The following is a 25844-nucleotide window of genomic DNA, read 5'->3' on the forward strand; positions in this document are numbered from 1 at the left end:
GGAGCACACAGGTAATACGAGGAAGGAGCCCGTGAACGTCGATGCACGTATCCGAATACGTGCTGTGCACATTCCAGTCGGCTTCACCAGATGGCCACCTGCCGTGCGCAACGGGGGTCCTTGCCATGCGGTCGTAACTTTCCTCAGTTTAGATGCCAGGGCGCCGCTCATAACTGAATAATCGGCGCCAGTGTCGACGAGGGCAGTGACAGCATGATTATCGACGAATACGGTGATGTCGGCAGAAACAGTTTTGCTACTCTCGGAAAATAACGAAAAATCTGAACGGTCATCATCGGGTCGTTGCGTCGAGGGAGGCTCTTTGGCAGTTCGTTGGGAAGCGACTTCACCCCCAGAAGCCGCGGTTCCTAGTTTCCCCTGTGGGGACTCGGAACCTTGACGCAGGGGGCGAAGTCGAAGAGGCATCCTGGAATAGATGACTAGGCGGGTCCATGGTCCCCAAAGTAGGACCAGTAGCATGTGGTGCAGGAGATCGTAGGGCCGCCGCATAAGTCAGGACAGGGACCTCAGGTCTTGGTGGTGCGAGTGGTGCGACCGCCTGTCTGATTTCATTTCTGATGACGTCCAAGAATGCTGGCGCGGTTGGTTGAGGTCCCACTGCTTGGAGTTGGCGGAGCTCGTCCCGCACGACACTTCTTATGAAGTCTGCGAGGGCCTGCCTCTCGCTGTCAGACCCGATAGAGCATGCCGTGGCCGTTATGTCGTGGCGTTCGTACTGTGACGACCGCTGCTGGAGAGTACGTTCCATCGTGGTCGCCTCACTGATGAACTCAGCCACGGTCCTTGGTGGATTGCGTACTAGCCCGGCGAAGAGCTGTTCTTTAACCCCACGCATCAAATGCCGCACCTTCTTTTCCTCGGACATCGCAGGGTCGGCCCGCCTGAAGAGTCGAAGCATGTCCTCGACAAACATCGAAACTCTCTCGTTTGGTCGCTGGTTCCTAGACGAGATGGCTTGTTCCGCTCTCTCCTTCCTTTCAGCGTTGCGGTACGCGTCGCGGAGCTGGCGGCTAAACTCTTGCCACGTCGCAAAGGAACCTTCGTGGTTCTCGTACCATGTTTTGGCAGAGTCTTCTAATGCGAAGTAAACCCTCCGCAGCTTGCGACCTTCATCCCATTCATTGATGCTGGCAACTCGATCAAAGTGGTCGAGCCAGTCATCAACATCCTCAAAAATGTCTCCGTGGAAAGACCGTGGTGTCTGCGGTGCATGAAAAACATGCGGGAGCGGAGAAGAATAGGCGTCGTTGGTTTGACTCGCCTGGCTTATAGTCGAGGTTGTCATCTTGTCAAGTCTTGACAAGGGACCGAATTCGGGGGGTAGTCCTAGCAGGCGGCGGCTGCTTCTTGTTGTGGGAGCTGTGGCTCTCTCCAAGTTGCTAGGAGTCACGGCTGGAAATTGGGAGCCAAGGTGCATGTACCCAGCACCTCCACCAGTGTCACGGGCGAAATAAGACAGACAGCCAGGTGTTGACGTCTTCCCCAGAACCAGATCAGCAACAACAACGTTCTCTTCTTCTTCCACTCGCGTGTACGTGCCACAGCGGATGGCTCATACATGATGGCATGTGGCAATATAAGGTGGTATGCATCTGCTTGCATCACCGAAACAGAACAGCACGGGCATGTAGCACCCACTGGTAAATGCGACCAGTTCCATGTTGAGACAACAGCCGGGGTAAAGGTAAGGTGCTTCGGGTGCTTCGCGTAAGGTGCCCGAAGCCTCCTAAGCATTTCGCCTCCATCTAAGTGTGTCTCAAATAAAAGAAATGCGACCGCCGTGTCTAGGAATCGAACACGGGCCCTCGTGCTTAGCAGAGTAACAGCCTACGCGCTAATCTACCTCGGCGGGCAAGACCAACAAGTATGCGTAACAATATTTCAGGTTAAACAGTGCAAAAAACAGAATCGCGACTGGATGAATTATGTAGGGTGATTCTTTCAGAACTGACCTACTTCATTGAGCTGTAGTTCTCTTAAAAGGGCCCTGCAACACCTTTCTTAGTTATATTGGAATAGTCTCATTATTGACGTATGACTCTTCACGAGTCATATGCCGCAAAAATTTTTCGAATCCGTCAAGTCTAAATGGTGTTACCAAATTATAGAGATCACGTTCCGCAGCTTTCTCCCTCAACTCAACGCAGCGAGCGCGCGGAAAGCTGCGCGCGGCGTGAAGGGAGGGAGGGAGGGCGGAGGTGCGAGGAGGCGACGTCAGCGCCGGCGGCATTTTTTTTTTCATTTTTTTTCTCTCTGGCGTCTCGGCGCAACCACGTGGTCTGTGGCGCCACTTCCGGTCGGCTCGCGCGGTCGTCGTCGAGCGGCGGAGCCCATGGCACCGTGTATCGCGCGTGCTTGAAAACTGCGAGTCGGTTTGGTAATGTTGGGTGTGCACCTCGAACTGCCGTAGTGTTTTCATCGCTCTGCCTACATGGACGCAAACTTGCGTGCGCGTTTGGAACGAATGACAGCTGAGATGGGTTTCGACCCACACTCCGATACACCGCCTCTTCGCACTGCTCGCGCTTGAATCGTATTCAACACGGCAAGCTGCGTGCACCCTTCTCCCAGTGGCGGTACTTCGATGCTGTTTGCTCTTCGAATGCGGGCGCACAGCGAGTGCGGGCTGACCACAAAGAACTACAGACTAGAAGAAAGGATCGTGGGGCATCGGGCCGGCGCGGACCCATCCCCCAGCTGTCTGCAGCTACCGTGAAAATGCGAGTCTGCTTGGTTGCTGTGTCGCGGTTTTGGGGAACCTGAGACTACGGGGAGGATACGCCGAGGTACGGCTCGATGACTTACTGAACAGACAGCGAACGGGACTCTCGCCTTACAGCGAACACAGGTATCCTAAGCTAGCCGGCGCCAGCATTGTTATCGGAGAAATGCTGCACCGCTGCCTCGGTCGGTCGTGAGAACGTGCCGACGATGCAGTTTCCAGCTGACGAGGCAACACTCGAACGGCTGCCACTCTCAACGGCAACCGGCGATGGTCAAAAGCACAGAAATATTCACGATTTCGGCACTGCACATGGTGAAGAAAACGCAACCACGCAACTACGAGCAGACGAGCTGTCGGTGAGACCGGAAGTGCTAATATTAATGTTTGTTCGGTGTTTTTAACGCGATGACAGAATATAAACATACATATTATCTACTTATTGAACTCAAAATTAACAACTAAGGTAATAATGAGGGTGTTATCGTGATTAAAACATCAGCCAATGGTGGAACTGCCGACAATCGCGTCATATATTGCGGACTAATACATCATTTGTCGAGAGAAGAGGGAGCGATTTTCAGCTGACTTTGAGAATTTATTGTAAACTCCAGGCCGCTCGCTTCGCTATAATATTTGGCTCGCGTGTTCTCGGGAGCCTCGACTACCGATTGGCAGCGCTTTTTGACCCTGCTCAAAAAGTGTTGCAGGGCCCCTTTAAAAAGCATCCGATTTTAATCCGGTTAGCGGCAATACCTTGAGGAAGAATGAAAGTTTAACGGCCCGTCCAGTTTTTTTCTGTGCAATGCAGGAAAGAGAGAATAAAGAAATAACGAAAACGGCGAAATGCTATACTAGGAGGGATGACTTGCACCTATAAAATATTGCTAAAAACTCGGATTTGCATGAGGCATAGTTAAGGATTTTAAAGGTTATAAATCACTTACCTACGACAGGTGTTGAAATGACCACTCGAAATGTCAAACTGTTGTGGTTTCAACAGTCAGCAGTCACGGTTTTCACGGTTTCACGAATGTCCCGATTTTCATTATTTCTTATTTATTCTTTTTTTATAGCGGCGTTGTGCATCAAAAAACGGAAACGGCCACTACATTTTCATCCTTTCTTAGTCTTTGGCCGCAAATGGTATTTAAATCGGATCATTTCTAACAGAATTACAGCCCAATGATCACTTCTAAAAGAATCACTCTGTATTTACATATATTGCATTTAACTTACCGCTTCTTCCGAATAACGGAATAAACACCGCGACATCATAAATCTTTCTTCTTCCATATGTGCTGCGTTACAAGTGACAAAGCAATACGTTTCGATAGTGTGGTTGCAAAGCTGCAACCAACTGCAAGCACAGGAAGACAATGTGTGTTTAGTTACGGTTAACCTAAAAGCATCGTCGAGTTCACTTGTCATGTATACTGAGGCAGAACCGGCGCTAAAGACACGGGCGAATAAAGTAGACACACACATAAGAAGCAACGTTACTAATTCTGAATCCTGTTGTAGGCTAAATGCCACATACGTGCAACGCGCACGTATGCATGCGATATGATCACCGAGGTTGAAGCGCTGCATTTTAATGTCGTGTGTGTAGTCATCGTGACCAAGTCGATTCCTTGCATAAGCAATTTGCCTAAGTGCACGCGGACATCTGTATACGCAGTTCTTTCTTTAGATGAGAGTTGGAATGTCCTTGGCCATGTCAGTGCGCCAATATATTTTACGTCACGCCAGTAAAAGGGAAAAAAATACATTAGGCTGCCTTCACCGTGTATATTCCAAGCAATGCCAGCTTTGCGGGACACTAAGTTGGAGTGCTTGCGTTGATGTCAATCGGCGAGCGCATGTTAAGAATATGTAAATCCTGAAGTGATTTCGACAAAAGCAGGTATGTCCAGGCATAACCATCAATTCGTCAATACAGCATTAGTCAGTGAGCATGAACTCGTGTGTTTGCTGAGGGTGCCATCATTCGCAAATATATAGAAATGACGTGGTATTTGTTACTAAGGAGCTTTGTCTTCAATGCAACTCAATTTAGATCCTGCGGTAAGCAAGCTAAAAAAGACAGGCTTGATTTATGAGCCCGCCGTGTTTGCGGGACCTTGAGGAATATTGATATACTACCTGTCCCTGCATCACACTTGAAAGCACTAGAATGCTGTTTATTCTAAAACCTATACTGCTTCTCCTATTTCGCGTATATTTATGAGCAATGATATCCGCAGGAGGCAAAACCGAAACATATGACATAGAATTGGCGATGATACCGGTGCCTAGTCATTTTGTCTTTAAAGGGAACGTCCGACCACATTTATGCTTCATCACAACGTGTTTCGCTGAAATATTTTTTGTTTCGCTGAAAAATATGGAATTCGACGTGGACGATACAGCGTGACATAGTAGTGTATCCTATCGCGATGATATAGAGTATACGCTCTCCCTACTGCCACCGACTAAATAACAGATGTCGCACTAAAATATGCACGCGAAATACAAGAACGAACGCGCAGACTGTGCTTCGTGCGCACGTCAAAAAATTATATTGGTAAAAAAAATCATCACTTCTCCTCCCCTTTCACACTTACTTGTCGAGCCTACCTACCGTGGTGGTCTAGCGGTTACGGTACTCGACTGCTGACCCGAAAGTCGCACGATCGAATTACGCTTCCACCTGGAAGCGTAATACTAGAAGCCCGTGTACTTAGATTGAGGTACACGTTTAAGAACACCAGATGGTCATAGTTTCCGGATACCCGCTACGGTGGTCTAGTGGTTATGGTGCTTGACTGCTGACCCGAAGGTCGCGGGATCGAATCCCGGCCGCGGCCGCTGCATTTTCGATGGAGGCGAAAATGTTTGAGGCACGTATGCTTAGATTTAAGCGCACGTTAAAGAACCCCAGGTGGTCAAAATTTCCGGAGACCTCCACTGCGGCGTCCCTCATAATCATATTGTGGTTTTGGGACGTTAAACTTCAGCAATTATTATATTATTATAGTTTCCGGAGCTCTCCACTACGGAGTGCCTCATAATTATATGGTAGTTTCAATCCCCAACAAATAAGTATTATTACACTTGCCACTGCGACAACACCAGTGAAGTTGTGTATTAGCTTTTACATCTACGTAACATAATAACATATTAGCGTCATTGCATAGCTTTCCTATATATATTTTTTTTTGTTCAGTGATAGGTATAGTTTGCTTAGAATGCATGGGTTACTGCACGGGCCTTTTATGTTGAGTACTGACGAAACGTTTCCGAAGCGCCTGCATTTTCTAAACATTGCATTTACGTGATGCGGCCGAAACAGTAAAGTAATAAGGCATTGTGTGGCTCACTTTCGTACAGAAGGTTGCCGAACAGTTCCCATCCCCATTGGTGCACGTCCTCCGGCATGCTCTTCCAGGACTTCCGGTGAACCGCGAATTCCGACAAGCTGATGAGCAGCGCCAAGATGGGAATGGCGCTCAAAAGCAGAGCCCACACCTGCGCTAGACAGAAGATATGTCGTGACCGCATCTGACGAACACCGAACTTTCCGCTGTATATTCTGCCCTTAAATGTAGAAATCCTATAACCAACCTCGCGCCTGGCATGACAACATTGCGTGAAACGCTGCATTTATGGCGTTGCGGAGTGAGTGGGTGTACTGCCCTGCTAACGACACACGCGCAACGATATTCCTCTTCCACGTGTAATCGCTCATACTCAGTAATGCCCGCGCCAGTATAAGCGTATTAGGTGCGCTCAGGCTCACGGGCACTCGCTAGTGATGCAGAACTATCGGTAAACTAACTATCGATAGTATCGATAGTCTTTTTTAAACTATCGATAGTGTAAACGAACTATCGATAGTGCTACTATCGACAAACTATCGATAGTGCAATCGGTAGTACTATCGTTAATATTACTAGCTATATTACTGCCACGCATGTTTATTGCTTTGCTTTGACGTATTCGGGCTTCACCCACAAAGACTGTTAGCAACGTTTTACGCAGACCGCGCTGTACTGTTTGAGAAGTTTCACAATTGTTTGAGATCATTCCGTTAAGATTACGCGCCGGACGCGAATAGTCAAGTTTATTCGAGAGCTTACGCGAGCACCAGCGATAACGCTGGAAGGTTTGATGACTGATGTATAAAGGACGACGCGTTCCAGCGATGATCGGATTACTCAACGGCTGACAACTGCTCCCGCCGCTATCAGTGCGCAGCATGTATCGCTTGAATATTGAGTTTTGATTTTCTGGGCACAAGTTCGCACAAATAAAGAGCTTCGTATTTCCCAGTCTTGCTGCAACATTATTGACCGTTACAACCACGTGACAATACTATCGATGGTGGTGTGAATAATCACGCGGTTGCTGGCCAGCCATATTGCCAAAATATTTGCGATAGCCGATTACCAACTTGGCTTAATTAATGAGCAATTATTGGCAGAAAAATTAATTATTTCCGCAGTGAAAATGGCGGAATATATCCATCAATAAATTCATATCCAAAAGCAACCAGTTACACCTTACAATTAACTTCTTGATATTTTTTTTCTTTTGAAATCATAACATGCAGTATGAAGAACACAATCATGTCAACTTTCTTGGCCTCCAGCCTGCTCCTCCGGCTCCTCTATGTAACACGCGCGCTGGGAAACAAGTTTATTCTGCAGTGAGTCCGCGCTGTTGATTTTATACTATCGATAGTACCATCCAATTTTTGACTATCAATAGCGCTATCGATAGTATTTTTCACCATCGATAGTTCGATAGTGACTCAGCTATCGATAGTATCGATAGTACAATCGATAGTTCTGCATCACTAGCACTCGCACACGTTTATACTCGCACTTCTCATCCTCGCTCACCTCGCACACTACGTTCGCACATGCAAAGCACGGTAGAATAGGAACTTTTTAAGCGGCTCGTTTCTTTGTTGGACACAACCAAACAAAAGCAACAGACATTTTAGCCAAGGAAAGCGTAGGGGACATTATTTGTTTTTCTTTGTGTTTACTGTAATTATTATGATCGAAATTGAAAGGAATTAAATCGGACGGTGGGATCCGAACCCACAACCTTCGAATTACGCGTCCGATACTCTACCGAAGAGCTGCGACGAAGGGCGCTCCCTCGTCCACTTTCGTTGGGTATTTAAGTGGGTTTAACCCGAGGGAGCGTTAGCCAGCGCCACTCGTCGCCAAGGCGGCGGGTGCGAAACACTCTTTGCCAGGGGGCGTCACGCGGCACGTAAACGTTTTACGATGTGGCAGCTGACCAACACGCCCACGCATGCTACCTAAGGCATCAAGTCTACCGGAGGAAGCGGTAGGCAAAACGTACGAAAGTACGAAAGAACCGGAATTGTTTGAGGGGTTCGGTTCTTTGTTAGACACAACCAAATGAAATCAGCAAACAACTAAGACAAAAGTGGAATCTCCGTACGTCGTAGCTCAACTGGTAAAGCACTGGACGCGTAATACGAAGTTTGCGGGTTCGCATCCCGCCGACGGACCAATCGTCAACACCATCTGTCCTCTTTAATGCATCTCTGTATGACAACCGGACTCCGCCGAAGAGTTGGCCACACTGCTTTGCGGCTTATGGCCAGGGATGACGTTCACGAAATTTTATTCTTTTCGCGTTGGAATGGCCGACAACGCTCTTTCTGGTACCTGTCGTTGCGAGGAGACGCTACAACAGATCCTGTGCGACTGTCCGGTATATTATGTTCAGAGACAGTCACTGGCGTCCGTTCTAGCGCACCTTGACAATAGACAAATGTCTGTTGAAACTATTCTTACATGTCGTCGACAGAAGAAATCGCAGCTGAATGCGACGAAGGCACTACTGAGGTTTTCAAGAAATGCAGACTTGGACAAAGGACTGTGACAGTGATGTCGCGCACCACGCAAGGGTGACGGGCTGTGACTTAGTCTGTGTATTTGCTTTCATATCTGCTGTATTTTGCTCTTTCTTTCCTCTCCATCTTGCAGTCTCCCTCATCCTGTTCCCATGTGTAGAGTAGCAAACCGGTTGTCCTGGATTGGTTAACCTCCCTGCCTTTCCTTCTCTGTTTCTTCTTCTTAAAGAACAACAAATAACACCCCCTGGGCTTTCCTTGGTTGAATTATCTGTTGATTTCATTTGGTTGTACATACGTGCATGCAGTCACTCACATTACCACTTACTGTAATACTGTGATATTACGCGGTGACATCTGGCTTCTGCAGCTGTTTCATGTTCAGGTGCGTTTGTTTCTTTTGGACAGTGAACCTAATGGAATACATATCTACGTCAGAGCAAGGTTGCATCAAATTTAATTCGTCAAAGTAGATGTTTTCTGTCAATCAGAGCGCCATCTCATTTCTCTCGATAGTTTCAACATTTTCGCCTATACATTTTTTCCATTGCGCTCACCTTCCAGTCGAAGGTGAGTATGTAGCCGAACACGTTCGAGGTGCTGACGTCACTGGCCGACAGAATGCCGAATGGCACGTATATGATGGCAGGGCTGTACTCTCCGACGGCATAACGGGGGTAAGTCTGGATGAGTGGCATGATGGTCATATCCACTTCCTGCATAATGCAGCAAATGCAAGCAATTCCCCTCAGCCTATCATTTCGCCTATTCTTTCTCTTACTTTTTTTTTGTATATCGCAATGCCTAAATCTTCGTACTTCGCCTTCTATCTCAACCTTAAGCAGCGTGAAATATTTCCGGTGCTTTCGAATGAGTCATTATCTTAAAAGCTTCTTAAGAACCAGGGACCGAATTCACGAAGCTTTTTGGTTGTAGATGTTTATTTTTGTTTTGTTTTTTGCGATTGGCCAGATGTATCTTCTAAAGATATGTCCTGTATCATGATTGGCTGACACTTCCTCTTGTGCAAAAATTGTTCCTAATAGCAAGTACTAGCTGAAAGTGATAGCAGACATAAAGTTAGCCAAGCGCCCGCCCTGTGGCGGAACTTACGAACCGAAAGCCTTGTGAATTCTGTGCTATATTGTTCGTAACCGAAAATTTTGCCAGTCCTAATTCTCGACATATTACACAAGGCCACGTATGAGCCTTACGAACAATTACGAATCAACAGCTTTGTGGGTTCGGCTCCAGTCTCCCTCCAAACTATTCTGTGACTATTCGCCGAACTGCATAAGCTCCTTCGTTGAGATCTCGCGTAATAGCTCCTTTTAAGCACCGAGCTACAACTAATGAGTATTGAACGAGTTAATCTACTCGATCGATCTACAATAAGTTAAGCTTCATTAGCAAATTACGCTGCTGTAATAGCGAAACGACAACTCTTGTCGTTAATTGAGGCTTTGTAATCCGGAGCAGCACAAGAACTGGAGGCAGACTCGGCACTCAGGTTCCTCAACTATCTCACCGCAAAGTCATCGATCTTGTTACTCAGGCTAACGAGCTTCGTGAACTTTTCCTGAGACAGATTGCAACTTTAATACCAGATTTGTCACACTGCAGCACTGTTGCTAAGAGACAGTCGGCGATTTTTTTTAGGAAAAAGCAGAGTTTCTTTTCCGCATTCTTCATTGATAAGGTCAGCTTCTTCCCGCTAAGTGAGCAAAAATAGTGTCTAATGATTACTTGGCAAGTTAAAATGAAGATTACTGCTGCTCTTTATTGTTCCGTTAACGTTGACGTGCGTTCCAGTCCTTTTAGCCCGACTTGGCAACTTAATTGACACGTGCGTCCCAATAGGCATACGTAATGTATTTTACCCTGGTGTCACCGGACGGGTAATTGGGCGCCGGGAAGCTCAATGGAGTAGAAATGCTCCTCTCTGGTTGGAGCCTTGAATGCGTCAACCAGTCGGTTTTGTGAGGTATTAGTCGTTCTTAAATTTCAACAACAGATGACCAAAATCGTGAACGTATTCCTGTTCTAAATATATGCAGGTAGACTTTATCGAGTTGACATTTGCTAAGCGAGTAGTTAGTGTGTTCGGTACGTCGAGGAGATAAACCCGCCCAGTGTTAGTAATTTTTGCAGCGACTGCTTACCCTCCGCTGCACGAGACCGACCATTCCAGTCCAGGTGCCATTCGGAAGGGCTAATCCCACGTGCCAGTCCGCAGGAACAGTTGCCTTGTATCTGATTAGCGTGTCAAAAATGGCAGTTGTTATCGTACACTCGGCATGTATACGTCACCAACCAGCTAAGTTACTTAAATCCGGCAAAGAAAAACTTCGTTCAACACTCCGCCAACAAGACAAGACGATTTCGGCGATGTTCGCTAGCACATGCGCCTGCCATTAAGCATCCTACGAGCGTATTTCGTTGAAAGGCTATGCACATGCACTGTGGTTTACCTACTTCGACATTCAACTTCAGCCGCCCTTAATGGTTTGTAGTCACAAAGGGCAAAAGCGCGTCCTCGCGCATGGACATTGATATAAAAGACGGTGGAAAACTTACGTCATGTTGAGACTGCTTGTGAGAGCATCCAGTAGCTGACCCATGGGCCCAACTACAATCGGTATTCCATTTCTGTAAGCGATCCTCACGTACGGAGGCCACTGCGCAATGGATAGAACTTCGGTCATACCAGTATGGCGGCTACAGATGAAAATGGCTTAGGAATCGATTGCACACTTCGTGGCGTTGTCGAAACAAAGGTCGTTCCCGTCTTTTCCGCGAGAGAAACAAGCGCCGACTCGACTTTCTGGGTGTTTGTGCCATGTTCTTGCAACGCCCTGGACAGGGGCGTAGCCAGAAATTTTTTTCGGGGGGGGTTCAACCATACTTGATGTATGTTCGTGCGTCTGTTTGTATGTGTGCGTGCCTATATACGCAAGCAAAATTGAAAAATTTCGCGGGGGGTTTGAACCCCCCCAACCCCCCCCCCCTTGGCTACGCCCCTGGCCCTGGATGGCAAAAAACGTAGGGCCTCGCAACCATGTTTCTACCGCCCTATTTCTGTGATTTCTTGCCTTTCTCAAATGTTAGAAAAGCATTTACTCCTGACTATGACAAGTTTTTTGGACAAGCACGGTACACTATACCCTTCCCAATATGGGTTCATACCAGGAAAAGGTACGCAAGCGCTTCTCGAACATTTATCTGACGTGTTGAACTTATCATTCGAACGTAATCAGTTTGTATGCGCAATCCTTCTCGATGTGAGCAAAGCATTCGATAGCGTGAGCCATGGCATTTTGTTAACCAAGCTCTCTTTATTAGGGTTCCATGGCGCATTCTTGCAGCTCCTGCGAAATTTTCTACATGACCGACGCCAGCTAGTTTCGCTTGGGCAAGCCAAGAGCAATTTCCTGTTAATAAAATCCGGTGTCCCGCAAGGCTCTATCCTTAGTCCACTGTTATACAACATTTTTGTGAATGAGTTGGTTGGCGTGGTACCGGTTGGTTTATGTGAATTTGCAGATGACACTGTCATTATAGCTCAGTCAACCAACTTTATGCATTACTTTAATTTAATTTAATTAATTTCATTTAATTTATTTAATATGTCTAAGACAAAGCTGATTTGTTTTCACAACCCTTTAAAAAATTAGATGTACGATTCCAATTGTTATCCTTGTATGTGTACTTCCTTAGACTATGTGGATAACGTGAAATACCTTGGTCTGTATTTTGACAGTGATCTGTCCTGTAAATCTCACGTAGATTATGTATGCAAACGTCTTCGCGGTGTATCGTGCATGCTGTACAATTTAAGATACTATATGCTTCTCTCCATTCGAAAACTTATTGTACATGCTTTGGGTTACAGTGTAGTAAGGTACGGCGTAACAGTATATGGCCACTGTGCGGCGCGCTGGCAAATGAGGGTAAACTCTGTTCTCGGTCATATGTTAAAAAACATTTGTTACGACCTTAACCTCAATGCCAAAAAGGATGCTTTTAAAACCTTATGTGTTACTAATGAGAAGTGCAGTGATTAGGCACTTTTGGAACAATAGTTCCAAAACAAAGTACGTTCCTGCACGTTGTTTGCGTCCCAAAGATACATTTTTAGTACCCAGGCGTCACGCAAGATATGGAAAAAGAGTACGAGATTGCTACGTTCCTCTACACTTCAATAAGCCGCCTCCAAGTGTACTGCGCACCCGGACTAAACATAAGTTAAAAAAGGTTCTCAGGCGAATGATTTATTTATCGTCGTAAGGAAAGTGGCTGTTCTCTCTCCTGTGACGTATTGTATTTTATTTTCATCTTGTTATATAATCAAATGTATAACTTCAAAGATTGGTGTTTTCCGCTGCTGCCAGGCACTGCCGCTCAAGCCCTATGTGGCTTTGGCAGGCCTGATATGTGTCTTACTTTCTTATGAAATGTCCAATAAAGATTATTATTATTACTGCCGAGCATGCACAGTTACGGCCTGCTAATTCGTCAGCGTTACGTTCTGGCTCCTATAGTCTCCCAACCCCGTATGCGCACACGAAAAGAAAAAAATTGTTACGCAGAAACTCTTCATAAGACCACTCGTCACTTCATGGTGATGTTATTTAAAATTAACTACTATGCTTTGTGTGCCAAAACTACAATATAATGATGAGGTACACCGCAATAAAAAACTCCGGATTAATTTCGACCACCTGGGGTTCTTGGTATGAACTTAAAGAGGTCATGAACCACACCTCGGACTTGGAGAGAAAACACATAGCAGACACTGCTATCAATTTCTCGGCCAAATTTGCAGTCGTGCGTGGCAAGGAAAGTTTACAGGTGGAGAGCGAACCTGCCTTTGTCTCAGGCGCCCTCTAGTTATATAGAGGCCTGTGCCCGCTCTCCTCAGAGCTGCCGGCGCCTGCTGTTTAGCATCGAACAGAGGATAGCATTCTATTGGGGTCATTCCACACCAACTGTCCCAGTCGCGGCGCTCGACAAAAATCAATTTCTCTAAAAAAATCTGAGAAAATTACGTACATATAGGTTTTAGTTCTACAGTATTTTCCCAAAATGTTTTGAGCGGCAAAAATTTTTCGGGCACGTGAGCGCCATTTGAACTTCTCGATATGGTGGAAAACCAGGTACGAAAGAAAAATTCGCTATAAATGGACTGTTTCGCGCATTCATTCGAAACTTGTTTTTTTGTGTTTTTAGAGCATCGCGCTTTTATCATAGGACAGATGCTTAGAGTAGCTTTATATTTTTCGCTCCTTAGCGCTTAGGTAAAATTGAGTAAATTGCAGCGTTTTCGGGAATGTTTTTACAAAAGACGATTGTAGACCAAATGCACCAATTATTTTTATAGAACTCTCCATAAAACTTACTATCTCCTAAAGTTTTTGTTTTGCCTGTGTACGGCGCACAGGCCCTAAAATAAAATCCTGAACTTGGAAAAAACGCTACATTGGCCTATGTTCAGACGTCTGTAGCACCCTAAGGTGGTCCAAGAAAAAATTAGCAGAAAAGCGCATACGATTGAGAATCATAACTTCGTCCACAGAAAGTTTAATCGAAGTAGTTTTTGTTTTAGTCAAGAAAACGCTTTTTGAGGTTTAGTCCCACCATTGCATTATTTTGCTATGGAGGCAATACAAACCGACTGAATTTACTGCATAAAAAAAAAAGAGGCAGTGTATTCGTAGCACATGGTTTTCAGTTCCTTTTGTTAGTACCTTATAATGTATATTACGTATCAAAGACATAATAACCAGAGGCAAAAATATAACAATACCATTGTCTTAGATGCCAAAATTCCCCAATAATTCCACAATATTCCCCAACACGCGCACTCATTCTTAGCAGCGCAACATCTTAGCCGCTAATCTACCACGGCAGGTAATGGAGGTGTTGAATTAGCGATGCCGGCTGCCCGACAATCAAGAACACTGACAAATGAAAGTTTTCGTTAATTCGGGCTCCTGGTTACATCGATGTGCACCTTGGCTCGTAAACATAAGTAAGGACCCTGTACAGCTCCGTTCGGTGGGCACACCGGCTTAACTTGCCCACTGCTCTCGTGCGTGCCTATAGCGTGCCGTTTTCTCACTACAATATTTCTGTACTCCCCGTCGCAGCGTTGAACAGCACCCCAAAATGAGTGACTGAGAGGGTCTGAAACATTTTTATTGAAACCAGTGGATTCAGGCCTGGGCCTAGGCCGAGCCAGGGGCGGTGTAGAAACAGTGCCTTCGAGCTGCCTCTTGTGCTCGCTGGATGGCCCATAGTTGTTCTTGCAGACGTGAGCTGATCAGCGCGGCTTTCCACTGCGCCACAAGCCGTTCTAAGGAGACTGCGTTTTCATCTACATGCGCGCATTCCCATAAAATGTGTTCTAGGGCGGCGGTGTTTTAAGTGTGGAGCACCTTAGAGGCCCTGCCTGTCGTCCACCGTCTCATGTTGCATGGTCAAGTAGTGACCAATGCAGTAAATACAGGCCTAAAACAAGGCTAACAATGCTCAAAACCAGTGCAAAATAATCCAACAAGGTCTAAAACATTATAAGCTACCGAAATAACCAAGAATTAATCGCACATAATTTACCTAAAATCACTAAAAAAGTCACAGTTTCGCCGCAAGGCCGAAGCAGTGAATGCGATAGCGACAAATTGAAATGTCACGCGAAGAACGGTAAGCAGCTCGAAACTTGGAGCGCGCTGCACAAGCACAAAAGACGAACTAAAAGAACACACACACAGGACGAGCGCGGACTAACAACTGTCACAGCTCGACACTTAAAGGAGTACTGACACGATTTTAAGACATCGCAAAAGAGACATTTTCCGTTTCCTTGGTATGCAGTGTCAGCGCTGTCCACACACCGGTGTCGGAGAACACGTATAAAATATTTTAATTTGACTTTGAAGTTTTCGTCGCTGAGCATCTGCAAGCCAGCGCCACTGCAATGGACATTATCCCGACGAATCAAGACAGTTCCCCCGAGTTTGCGAGTTCTGCGTCCTGCATGGAGCCTAAATCGCCGAAATCGCTGTCAGGGTCACTGGACGACAGTTCACTCATCGTTGTTTATGTGCACCACGAGCAGATGACGGATATGCCGCTAGTACGTCGCGAGTTTCTGTATCCCCGTGACGTCATACTGACATGAAACGTCACTGAGAAAGCCGCCCCCTCGATATCGAAACCGAAAGTGTCTTTTTAAGGTAGCGGTAATTAAAATATATACGATGCATTCCCAGGCACCACAATACTCGTTTTAGCTTTCTCGAAAACAGTATTTTTATTTAGAGCAACAATGCGAAAAATCTTTAAAATTCGTGTCAGTACTCCTTTAAAGCGCGCTGGTCAAACACAAAGGACGCACGAAACGAGCGCACAGGTATACACAGGAAGAGCGCGAACTAACAATTGTCCCAGTTACTTCTTTGTGTTTGAGCAGCGCGCTCCTTTCGCAAATGCGGCCGCTGCAGCGAGCGAAGTAACGTTCGTGCACTCTGTAACTTCAACGCAACCTTTCCAATGAAAGCGCAAGACGAGCAAACCGCCCCCCATCATGAGATAAGCACGCACCCTCGGGCGACAACGCCCCGTATGGGGCAAAGTACAGCGGAGCGCGTGCATCACAGCGAGAGGGGCGACGACCTTTAAAGCGCGCGCGCCCTTCGCGCCATCTCGCTGGTAATGCAGAAAACACGCTGAAATGCCCTCTAGATCTGCGTATCGCCAGCGTTAAGTGGTGTATATAAATAGCTTGTATGCGGGGGAACGAACGTTCCGTGGCGTAGCCATATAACGCCGCGCGTTGCGGAGCGAATCCGCGTTCCAATCCGTGTGTCGGAACAGACAGACAGACATAGAACTTTATTGGGTCCTGAGTATTTTTCTTAATTATTTTTCTTTTTGCCTCATATATATATATATATATATATATATATATATATATATATATATATATATATATATATATATATATATATATATATATGTATATATATTCTGCTTCCGCTGCAGGAATACGACATTCGTGTTGTGTACAGATCCGGCCGCAAGCACTCGGACGCTGATGCGCTATCCCGCTCACCGTTACCGTCTGACACAGCTTCGCCGTCAGCCACGTTAGCTGTCTTGACGCCCCTTGACTTCGCAGACATGCCGTCGGAGCAACGCAAGGATGCGTGGATCTCCGAACTCGTCGACTTTCTGACTGGTTCATTAGTTCGTCCAGCGTCAAGAACTCTCCGTCGTCAAGCCACGCATTTCGCACTCCGCGACGGCCTCCTCTATCGGCGTAATTACGCACCTGACGGTCGGAGGTGGTTGCTAGTGATCCCGCGCTACATGCGCACAGAAGTCTGCACTGCTTTTCACAACGACCTGCAAAGCGCTCGACGTACAACCGCTTGCGTCAGCGATACTACTGGCGCGGCATGTACACGTTCGTGCGCAAGTACGTACGTGCTTGTACTGCTTGTCAGCAGCGTAAAGCTCCACCTCAACGCCCAGCCGGTCCACTTCAGCCTCTACCTTGTCCGGGACGTCCATTCGACCGCGTCGGCACCGACTTATATGGCCCGCTTCCCCCGACTTCCTCTGGGAATCGGTGGATCATTGTTGGTGTGGACCACCTCACCCGTTACGCAGAGACTGCAGCACTTCCAACGGCTACCGCAAGAGAGGTTGCGTTTTTTATCTTACGCAACTTTGTCCTTCGCCACGGTGCTCCCCGTGAACTTTGAGCGACAGAGGGCGTGTTTTCCTGTCTGACGCTATTCAGGCCTTGCTCGTCCAGTGCAACATCGTTCATCGAATGACCACCGCATATCATCCGCAGACGAATGGCCTCACGGAACGATTTAACCCATTAGCGCCCAGCGTACTTTACAAAGTACACTTCATTTTTTTGGAATAGAAAATAAACTATCTAATATTCTAATTTTTCTGATTAGCATTTTTGATGCTAAAGGTTGCAGCAAGACACTCCTAATCGAACACATTGACTCAGGTCAATTTTTTCTGTGCTACGAGTTGTTAAACTTTTGGAAAACGAGCGCCCGTCGAACGCATGTGACGACTACTACATTTTCTAAAATATTTTAAGGTTTGACACTGTATATATTAAAAAAACAGATTGGTTGTGCTTCAAAAGGAACAATATAATCACGGCGAAGCGCAAGAATCAGCTGTAGTGCACAGTTTTGCTCTGAGAGGTAATCAAATGTTGGTGTACTTTTTGTAGTACACTGGGCCTTTGTGAGAGCTTACATGTGCATTGCGTTGTAGGTTGCCTCAGAGATCAAACCAGGTATTTTCTTCAGAAGAATGCCGTTTTTACGGTCATTTGAGACTCGGGAGACTGCAACAGATGCCGGCAGGGATATACGAGAGCCTCTCAAACGGCTGAGGAGGAGGGGGAAGACGGCTGTGCGAATGAATGCCTTCTGCCTGATGGAACGAAAGAAATTGGGAAGACTGCTTCTGTTTTGATCCGGGAAACGAGTTTCTTTTCGTAAAGGGCAAAGACAATAGCATAGTTGCTATGGCGATGAACTATGACACAGTCGAGCCACTACGCTCTGTAAGCAGATGATCATCAACTCAAAAGAAAAACGTAGTGCCATCACGAAACATCGTCAGCAGCTAGAGAAATATTGGCATGGGAGAGATTCACCTCCACAATCAAGCTGCGTATAACTTCAGCATTTTTATTCGTGGGAAAATGAGATGGAAGCACCTATTTACACAGATCATCAACATTGCTGCACTGAATGCATAGAGGATCTGCCAACCTACTGGAGGTTAGCAGACCCTCTATGAGTCGACTGCTGTCATTCACCTGCACACTTGCAAGACACTACCTGTGCCGTGTACACAATAGAACTATCAAGAGGTCTTCCGTGTCCAGTGTGCCTGCCAGTCCCCTCTATCCATGTGGGCATTTCACAAGAATATTGAAAAACGGTTGAAGTGCACTGTCTGTCATAAATAGAAATGATGCTGCGAAAACTGTGGTGCAACGCTTTGCATGATGCGTCGCTGTTTCGACAAGTTGCATGCGCCAAAACAACTTTTGTATTAGTATAGCAAGGGCCCAGAATGCTGGCTATTCGTGTGCCGAGCCAGCCTGCATTGCTATCGCAAGAGCGCAGCGTACTTTCTAAAGTACAGTATCATAAATTCTGAAGGAATAGATGTAACGCTATGAAACTTGCCAGATGTTTTTGTCTACTGTGGTTAGACAAGTGCGCGAAATTTCAATTACATTCAACAAACAGTTTTTGCTTGGGCCTTAAAGGGGTCATGAACCACTTTTCCAAGTAATGATCTAATGGCCTCAGTATCGGAGTGTACTGCCTCCCGAATCGATTGCCGCAAAAATTTCTCGAATCCGTCAAGAATCAGCGGAGTTACGGGGGTTTGGCGCACGCTCCCAGCGCTTTCTCTCTTTTCTCGTGCCGGCGAGCGCACTGGAAGCTAGACAGGGAGGGATGGCATGGGGGAAAGAAGTTACGCCAGCGCGCGTCATGAAACGCGATCGCTCTCCCGCTGTGATTCGCTTGCGCGAGTGCGGCTACCGTGTACTGAGGAGTGCGGCGCCGGCAAGTAGCGGCACCTTGCGGCAAGAAGCGCATCTGATCCGAACGCCGCTCTCGATTTACGTCGGCTATCGGCCAATAAGCATGCTATGTCTCTTGCTACGTACAGCGGACAGACGCCCCGCCCACCGACGAGAGTGAGAACTGGCCTCTGTTTGAAAAGAGGGTGCCTGGGGAAACGGCAACTTCGCGCTCCGCTTGTGGCCATTACGCGGCGCGCACGACTGTAATATTTGGCAGAGCAGTTCATAGCCGTGTCAGCTTTCCGCAGGATGTGTTTTTTCAATCAGCCCAAGGGGTGCTTCATGACCCCTTTAATGGGTTAATGGCACACTAGGTGATATGTTGACAATGTACACGGCATCAGACCAGACCAACTGGGACACCGTCCTGCCCTTCGTCACGTACGCGTACAACACCACAACGCAAGCGACAACCGGTTTCTCGCCTTTCTTTTATACGGACGCGACCCGTCCTGCACGCTGGACACTGTGCTTCCCTATTCGCAATGCCCATAGACTGTCGCGCCGCCAAGCGGAATTAAGGAGCGTCCTCTCGAGGAGGGTTAGTAGACGATAAAATGGCAGCACTACGCAGTCGCTCCCTTGTTCGGCTGTGCTAACCTCAGTGTTAAAGCATTGGCAAGGAAGGAACACTACGGCTTTGCATGTTCCCTGCATCAGTGAACAAACCGGGCCCTCCGTGACATGAGAAATCTGATTCGTTCTTGCGAGACGCGAAGTTTTCGCGAAAATACGTGGCAACTCGCGCTTTCAATGCTAGCCCACAGCGTACGCATACTATCAGCTTCGCGAGGCTTTCTGTAGCCACGTAGGTTAGTTAAATGTTATCGTCTGACATATTCAGTTGAATCTCACCCTGTTTTACTTGCATATAGCATTGGTCAGTGTTTCTTGTAGAGCATGAATCCCATAACACTGTACGCGGGAGGTCGCGCAGGCTCGCGATGTGCTCTTGTAAAACTCAGCGATCTCAAGTTGTCGATACATTAAAATAGGGCCTCTATCCTTTGCAAGCAAAGCGCTGTTACTAATCGTGCGAGCGACGTTTCAATCATCCGAGGACGCGTCTGCTCCACGCCTTTCGTGGATCGAACTCTTTCCACACCGTCCTTCGCCAGTGTGTTGGTGTTGGTTTCATAGCCAGCGCTGCGCCGCTTGTTTTTGTACGTTTGTTGATAGGTGGCAGCACACTGCAAGCGATTTGCTCGTTGACCGATCCGAGAGCATAATGTTCTTCGCGCCCAGAGACGTCTCTCTAATTGTAAATGTGGTGACGCGGAGTGGTCGCAGTCGTTCGGCGGAGGAATTTCTTCGGATTGCTTTCTGCAGTGATGTTGAAAGAAACCATCTTGACGACGAGGATTTTTCACTGGACATTGAAGACTGTGAAAGCACCGAGAGTGACAGCTGTGACAGCGACGGTGAACGATCAGCTGAACTCCCGAGGAGCGAGTTGCACTTCACGTCCCCTCGTGCGTTAATGTTCTTTCACGCTCGTAAGTCACTTTGATTGTATTTAATGTATAATATCCTTGAGCGAGATCAGAATAAAAGCATAGTTCCTCTTGTGCAATGTGCATTGCATGTATCACAATTATTGTGGATATTATGGAGCGCCGCATCGCCAACACGCTCGAAGTCGACCAGCGAAGCGAAATGGTTAGAGCGATGGAACGTGCAGTCACGGCCACAATCCACGCCTCTCGGCTAACTTCTTCGACGTTGCGAAAAGCATACGTGTGCATTCTTTTCGATATTCACGTTTGGATCGGGCTGATCGAATCTGCAACATGCGAGTGAAGTGAATTGCACACGGCTAGAGTCTCAGCATGGCTGTGACACAAGCGCTACTGAATGGGATGTTAAATGCTCGTGTTCCTTTGAAGACGTAATACCGCGTTTCCGACTGCACAAGTAATGACGGCGGCGTATTATGTTTGCAAACCATAACCACGTTAAACGTGCGGACCCGTGCTGCAGCGATGCATGACGCTACTCGCTGGCGGCCTACTACTGCGGCAAATCCGTCAGGCAGGCTCGGTACGTACTACCTCTGTGTGCCGTTCAGCTCATACGTCAATTTTAGTTCATGCAGTTTTATGTAGCACGCACAGGATTTCGCAAAGCATCGTTATGCACGGTAACGGAGCTGAAATATAACCTTTCACACCACAGCAAATGATTAGGTGGGGGGGGGGGGTGTACTTTGCACTTTCCATGGTTTGGGAAAGTATTTTAGTCTCATATCCAATTGAGCGCGGCTCATGACTTCATCCGGTGAAAGTGGCACGGGCCGTACGTCCGCACGTCCTATCTGTTCCTATGCTAACAAACGGGTTGACCCTCCTCCTGGCGCCATCTTGAAAAGCACGGCGCGCCACCTATAGTTCGTGGGCATTGCGAATACGCCGGACTCGTCTGAATATACTGCGATTTCTGACGTTGCCAGATACGCCGAAGATTGCAGACAATTAGCCCGTTCGCTGACCACCGAGGACCAAGGCCACCAGAAGCTACGGCACGACACCGACCGACCTCTCTCTACTTTCACGACTGGTGACCTCGTTTGGCTCTCGATCCCATCGAGCACTCCTGGCCTTTCCTCGAAATTACGTGCCCGATATCAGGGGCTCTACCGCATTCTTTCTCGCACGTCTCCAGTCAATTATGAGGTTGAGCCTCTCACAGCATCCCACGATTTACGTCGTCGTGGTCGGGAAATCGTCCATGTCAGCCGCCTGAAGCCTTATTACGAAACCGCTATACTGACAACGCCTTAGGTCGCTAGGATGGCTCCGCTATTCACCAGGGGCCAATGTAGTGAACAGTACGTGACGACGACGAAGAGCGAAGAGAGCAAGCCACAGTGCGAGCGACAGCCACGCGCCCCGAGCTTGCGCTTGCCTGGATCTTCGCCCTTGACGTCCCTCGGCGTTCTAGCAGTTTGTACGTGAATAAATCACGTGACATTATATATATATATATATATATATATATATATATATATATATATATATATATATATATATATATATATATATATATATACGGAGCATGCCGGCGACGGCGACTGCAAAAACCAACCGAGAGTGTCCATATAATTGCTGTCGCAATAAAACGCTTCCGAAGCATCCGGCTGATACCTGCGCAGCGCAAGAAAGGGTACCACCGCCTCGGCAGCCGTGCGATTGTCAATGGAATCGCTGGATTGACAGCGCTACGCACTTTCTCAGGTTTAACCACAGTGAAGCTGCATTAAGCGTGTGATTTAGAACTACACTATGGCTTACGTAAGAACGACATTAGCGCATGATTTACGCGGGATTTCGAACTACACCAACATCTACACAGAAACTACATTAGCGCTGCATTAACCGGAGAACTTGTTGGGCCGCCGAGAACATAATACCCGGTGAGATCTCGTCGCTTCGAGTGGTAGTACGTGAAAGGTATCTGCCTACTCATGCTGACATTTTATTCGGTGACGATATTGTGTGCCCGGGCCGGCTTTTATAAAAAGAATTTTCATGGAATGTCTGTGATTTTTACTGCCTGTTTTTGCCACGACTACGACTTTGCATGGCGTCTACACTTAATACCTTTAAGTAACTACAAAAAATTCCCAAAAAAGTGGTGCAGGAAGCCTTGCATCATGTTCATCTGGCTACTCGACTTCTTGACACAGCATTCTCATTTTAACACGAAAGTGTTTTATGCCGGGGTCCACCAAGTACATCCGTGACGGATATGACGTTGATAAAATGGACGCCAACGGGCGAGAAAGAAAAAACCAAGAAAAAGATCCCCCGCTGGGAATCGAACCCATGATCTTGCGGCCGCGATGGCAAGCGCCCGATGCCCTACCGACTAAACTAACTCGGGAGATGCTAGACACGGCGCGAACGCGCCTTATATCTTTCACACATTCTCTTTCGCGGCGGGCGGAGCGGGGTGGTGCCGCCGTCTGTGAGATGTGAAAAGAAGTAATGCTTCACGATCGACACTTACTAGCGCTTACTCCGAGATTGCACGTGATATTGGAGGTCATGGTTAAAGCGTCTCGATAGAGAGATAGACTGGCCGCGCTGGCGTCGCCGAGGTACCCTTGACGCAGTTACGTTCTTTGCCTTTGGCTTCGTGTTAGCGTGCGTCGGTTCATCGGAGTAGTGCAGCTTCCACGTGCACCAACGGGATTTCTCCGCCGCAGAGCACCGACTAACAAAACTGCTGCAATATGCGTTGCAGAAAGGACGCGATTTCGACGGCGAATGTCGTGCCTTGGTGGAGCGAGAGCAGCGCCTGCGAGACAGAGGCCAGCGGGACGCACGCGTTTGCGGCTCAGGCTATGAACCTCTACCTTCCGTGTTGCTGAAGCGCAGTGTGTGTTATAAGTATGCATGAACACAGGCGTCGGCTACCCATTACTAGAAAGCGCACACAGTGCCGTTTCTCTCCTTAATTGACGACGCTTTGAAGAAGTGCATACAGGATACAAGTGTTGATTAGGAGCTTGTTGATATCATCCTTACGCGGGATTCACGATTCGCTGTGTCCAAATATATGTTCACACCGTCAGCTACCACAACGGTTGATTCATGATCATGGGCGTTAGTCGTCGCGATAGAGACATGCTGTCAACATGGGTGCATCCACGTCAAACGGTGCTATAGCTGCCAAACACGAATAGACATTGTGCAAGCTCATCATATATCACTACACAATAAGCACTACTTCTGTGAAGACACGTTTCACTTTCGTGTTATACCGATTCCTATGACGGAGGGATCAGCCATGTTTTTTTACACGTCATTAGGAACCCATTAACACCTCTGCTTGACCACCTATTTTGAAACTGCGCACTTTTGTCCGAGCTTCTCTAATTGTAAAGCACGAAAATATAGGTGACATAAAACTGCAAAGAAAGATCTCCGACGCACATGCGTCGCACGAATTATGCTCCTGATGGCGCTTTGTTTACTTACAGATACGACGGAAACCTTCAGGACATCTTGCGTGGCATTCATCTGTGGGAAAGTGAACACACGATCACAGTTTAGGCGAAATAAAGATAATTTATATCTTACACACTATAAGCATCTCTCTTCTAGACATACTCTTACTCGCAACTCTGCCCCGAAGAAAGGAGTAACCGAGTGAATGGGTGGTAAGATGTGGGAGTAATGAATTAAGCTGCTTTCAAGTTTGACTTTTAAGATCGACCAACTTCAGGCGCTCATCAGTTAGGTGAGTGCATTTCATGAAATAAATTACTGCTCGTGTTGTACGCACTGCAGCGCCAACGCCCGATTCCAGAGCATTTGGGAATGGTAGTGTTGCCGTGCTGTGTGATTGTGGTAGCCGCCGTGTAATTGCTTTGAGGCCTAAAGCCCCACGAATTCATTTAGCTGCTAAATGAGCTGGCTTGAAGCCACTAAGCACTGCTATATTTGACTTGGACTTCTACGGCACATAGATTTGACGAGTGCACACAACCTGAACAGCGAGTCTGAAAGTTGTTGTCAAGGCTTCGTAACACAAGCCTATTCATGCCACAACAGGCACGGTGATCTTAACCTGACCACCTATGTATTATTTGTCGTAGAACAAAACAAATGGTACTTTTCTCTGATGTGTGCGTGTCAACAGTGTCAACACATATGAGTTGCGCAACGAGTGGCTGGTTTTAAGGCCTACCCATGACAAAGCGCTCAGGCATAATTAATTATCAGCAACAGCATCAACAAAGTCGGCAGATGCGCAGGTGGGCGTGTTGCCTTACGTACGCATGGTGGATACATAGCCAATTGGCAAAAAGGACGAATAATGGCGTAGTGGGCAGTTCGCGACACTACTTGCAGTAGGCATTCTAGAATAGTTTGAAAGGGTTTATGTTACGCGTACAAACGTTCCTCTCGTTGCGGCACGGTTGACGTGTCCACCGAAAAGCGAAGCCACGCTAGCAATTGAGAAGGCGTTGCGAACGGGGCCCGATTACGCTATCGCGCTCTACTCTTTAATGAGAAGCTCAAGAGTCTCCCAAAGTTTTTAAATCGCATAAAACACAAATAGATGCGGTTAAGCAACTGCACTACTCAGACTCTGAGCAAGTTGTAATTGCAGGCCGTAGCGGCCACTTTCCAACGCGGGAGAAATGCAAAAATGTTCCTGTACTGCGTATTTCATGAGTACAACGCTAAGGAGCACCATAGGTGGTCCTAATTTTTCCGCCTCCATACAACTGCGGCGTTCCTCACTGTCACGCATTTTGGAGCTTCAAAGTTCAACAATTTCTTTTGATTTCAGACTCATCAATCGAAAACACGTAATACTAAAACACGCAACTTTTCCGGCCATTCGAATAGTCGATCATCGTGAACAACACTTACATGTTACGTGAACGTGAACAACAACAGCTTACGTGAACAACAACAATACATATAATGCCCTGATTACTACAAAACACCCTGTGTCTGGCGCAGCTTAGGCTCAGTTGCTTCTGCGCCATTAAACCCAATTTAACTAACTAACTAACTAACTAACTAACTAACTAACTAACTAACTAACTAACTAAC

General features: G+C 47.0%; 1 protein-coding gene across 1 annotated transcript in view; it reads right to left on the reverse strand.

Annotated features, from left to right (window-relative positions):
- The window catches only part of LOC119383776 (glutamate receptor ionotropic, delta-1), a 45604-nt gene extending 21307 nt beyond the window's left edge, over positions 1-24297 (reverse strand). The window contains exons 1-5 of the mRNA XM_037652075.2: positions 24255-24297; positions 11202-11302; positions 10787-10877; positions 9182-9340; positions 6106-6253 (exon numbers count right to left, since the gene is read on the reverse strand). Of these exons, the coding sequence (XP_037508003.1) occupies positions 6106-6253; positions 9182-9340; positions 10787-10877; positions 11202-11302; positions 24255-24296 (541 nt within the window). The 5' untranslated portion in view covers position 24297. The remainder of the gene's footprint in view (positions 1-6105; positions 6254-9181; positions 9341-10786; positions 10878-11201; positions 11303-24254) is intronic.
- Between the last annotated feature and the right edge of the window lie 1547 nt (positions 24298-25844).

This window comes from Rhipicephalus sanguineus, chromosome 2 (assembly GCF_013339695.2).
Source record: "Rhipicephalus sanguineus isolate Rsan-2018 chromosome 2, BIME_Rsan_1.4, whole genome shotgun sequence".
NCBI lineage: Eukaryota > Metazoa > Arthropoda > Arachnida > Ixodida > Ixodidae > Rhipicephalus > Rhipicephalus sanguineus.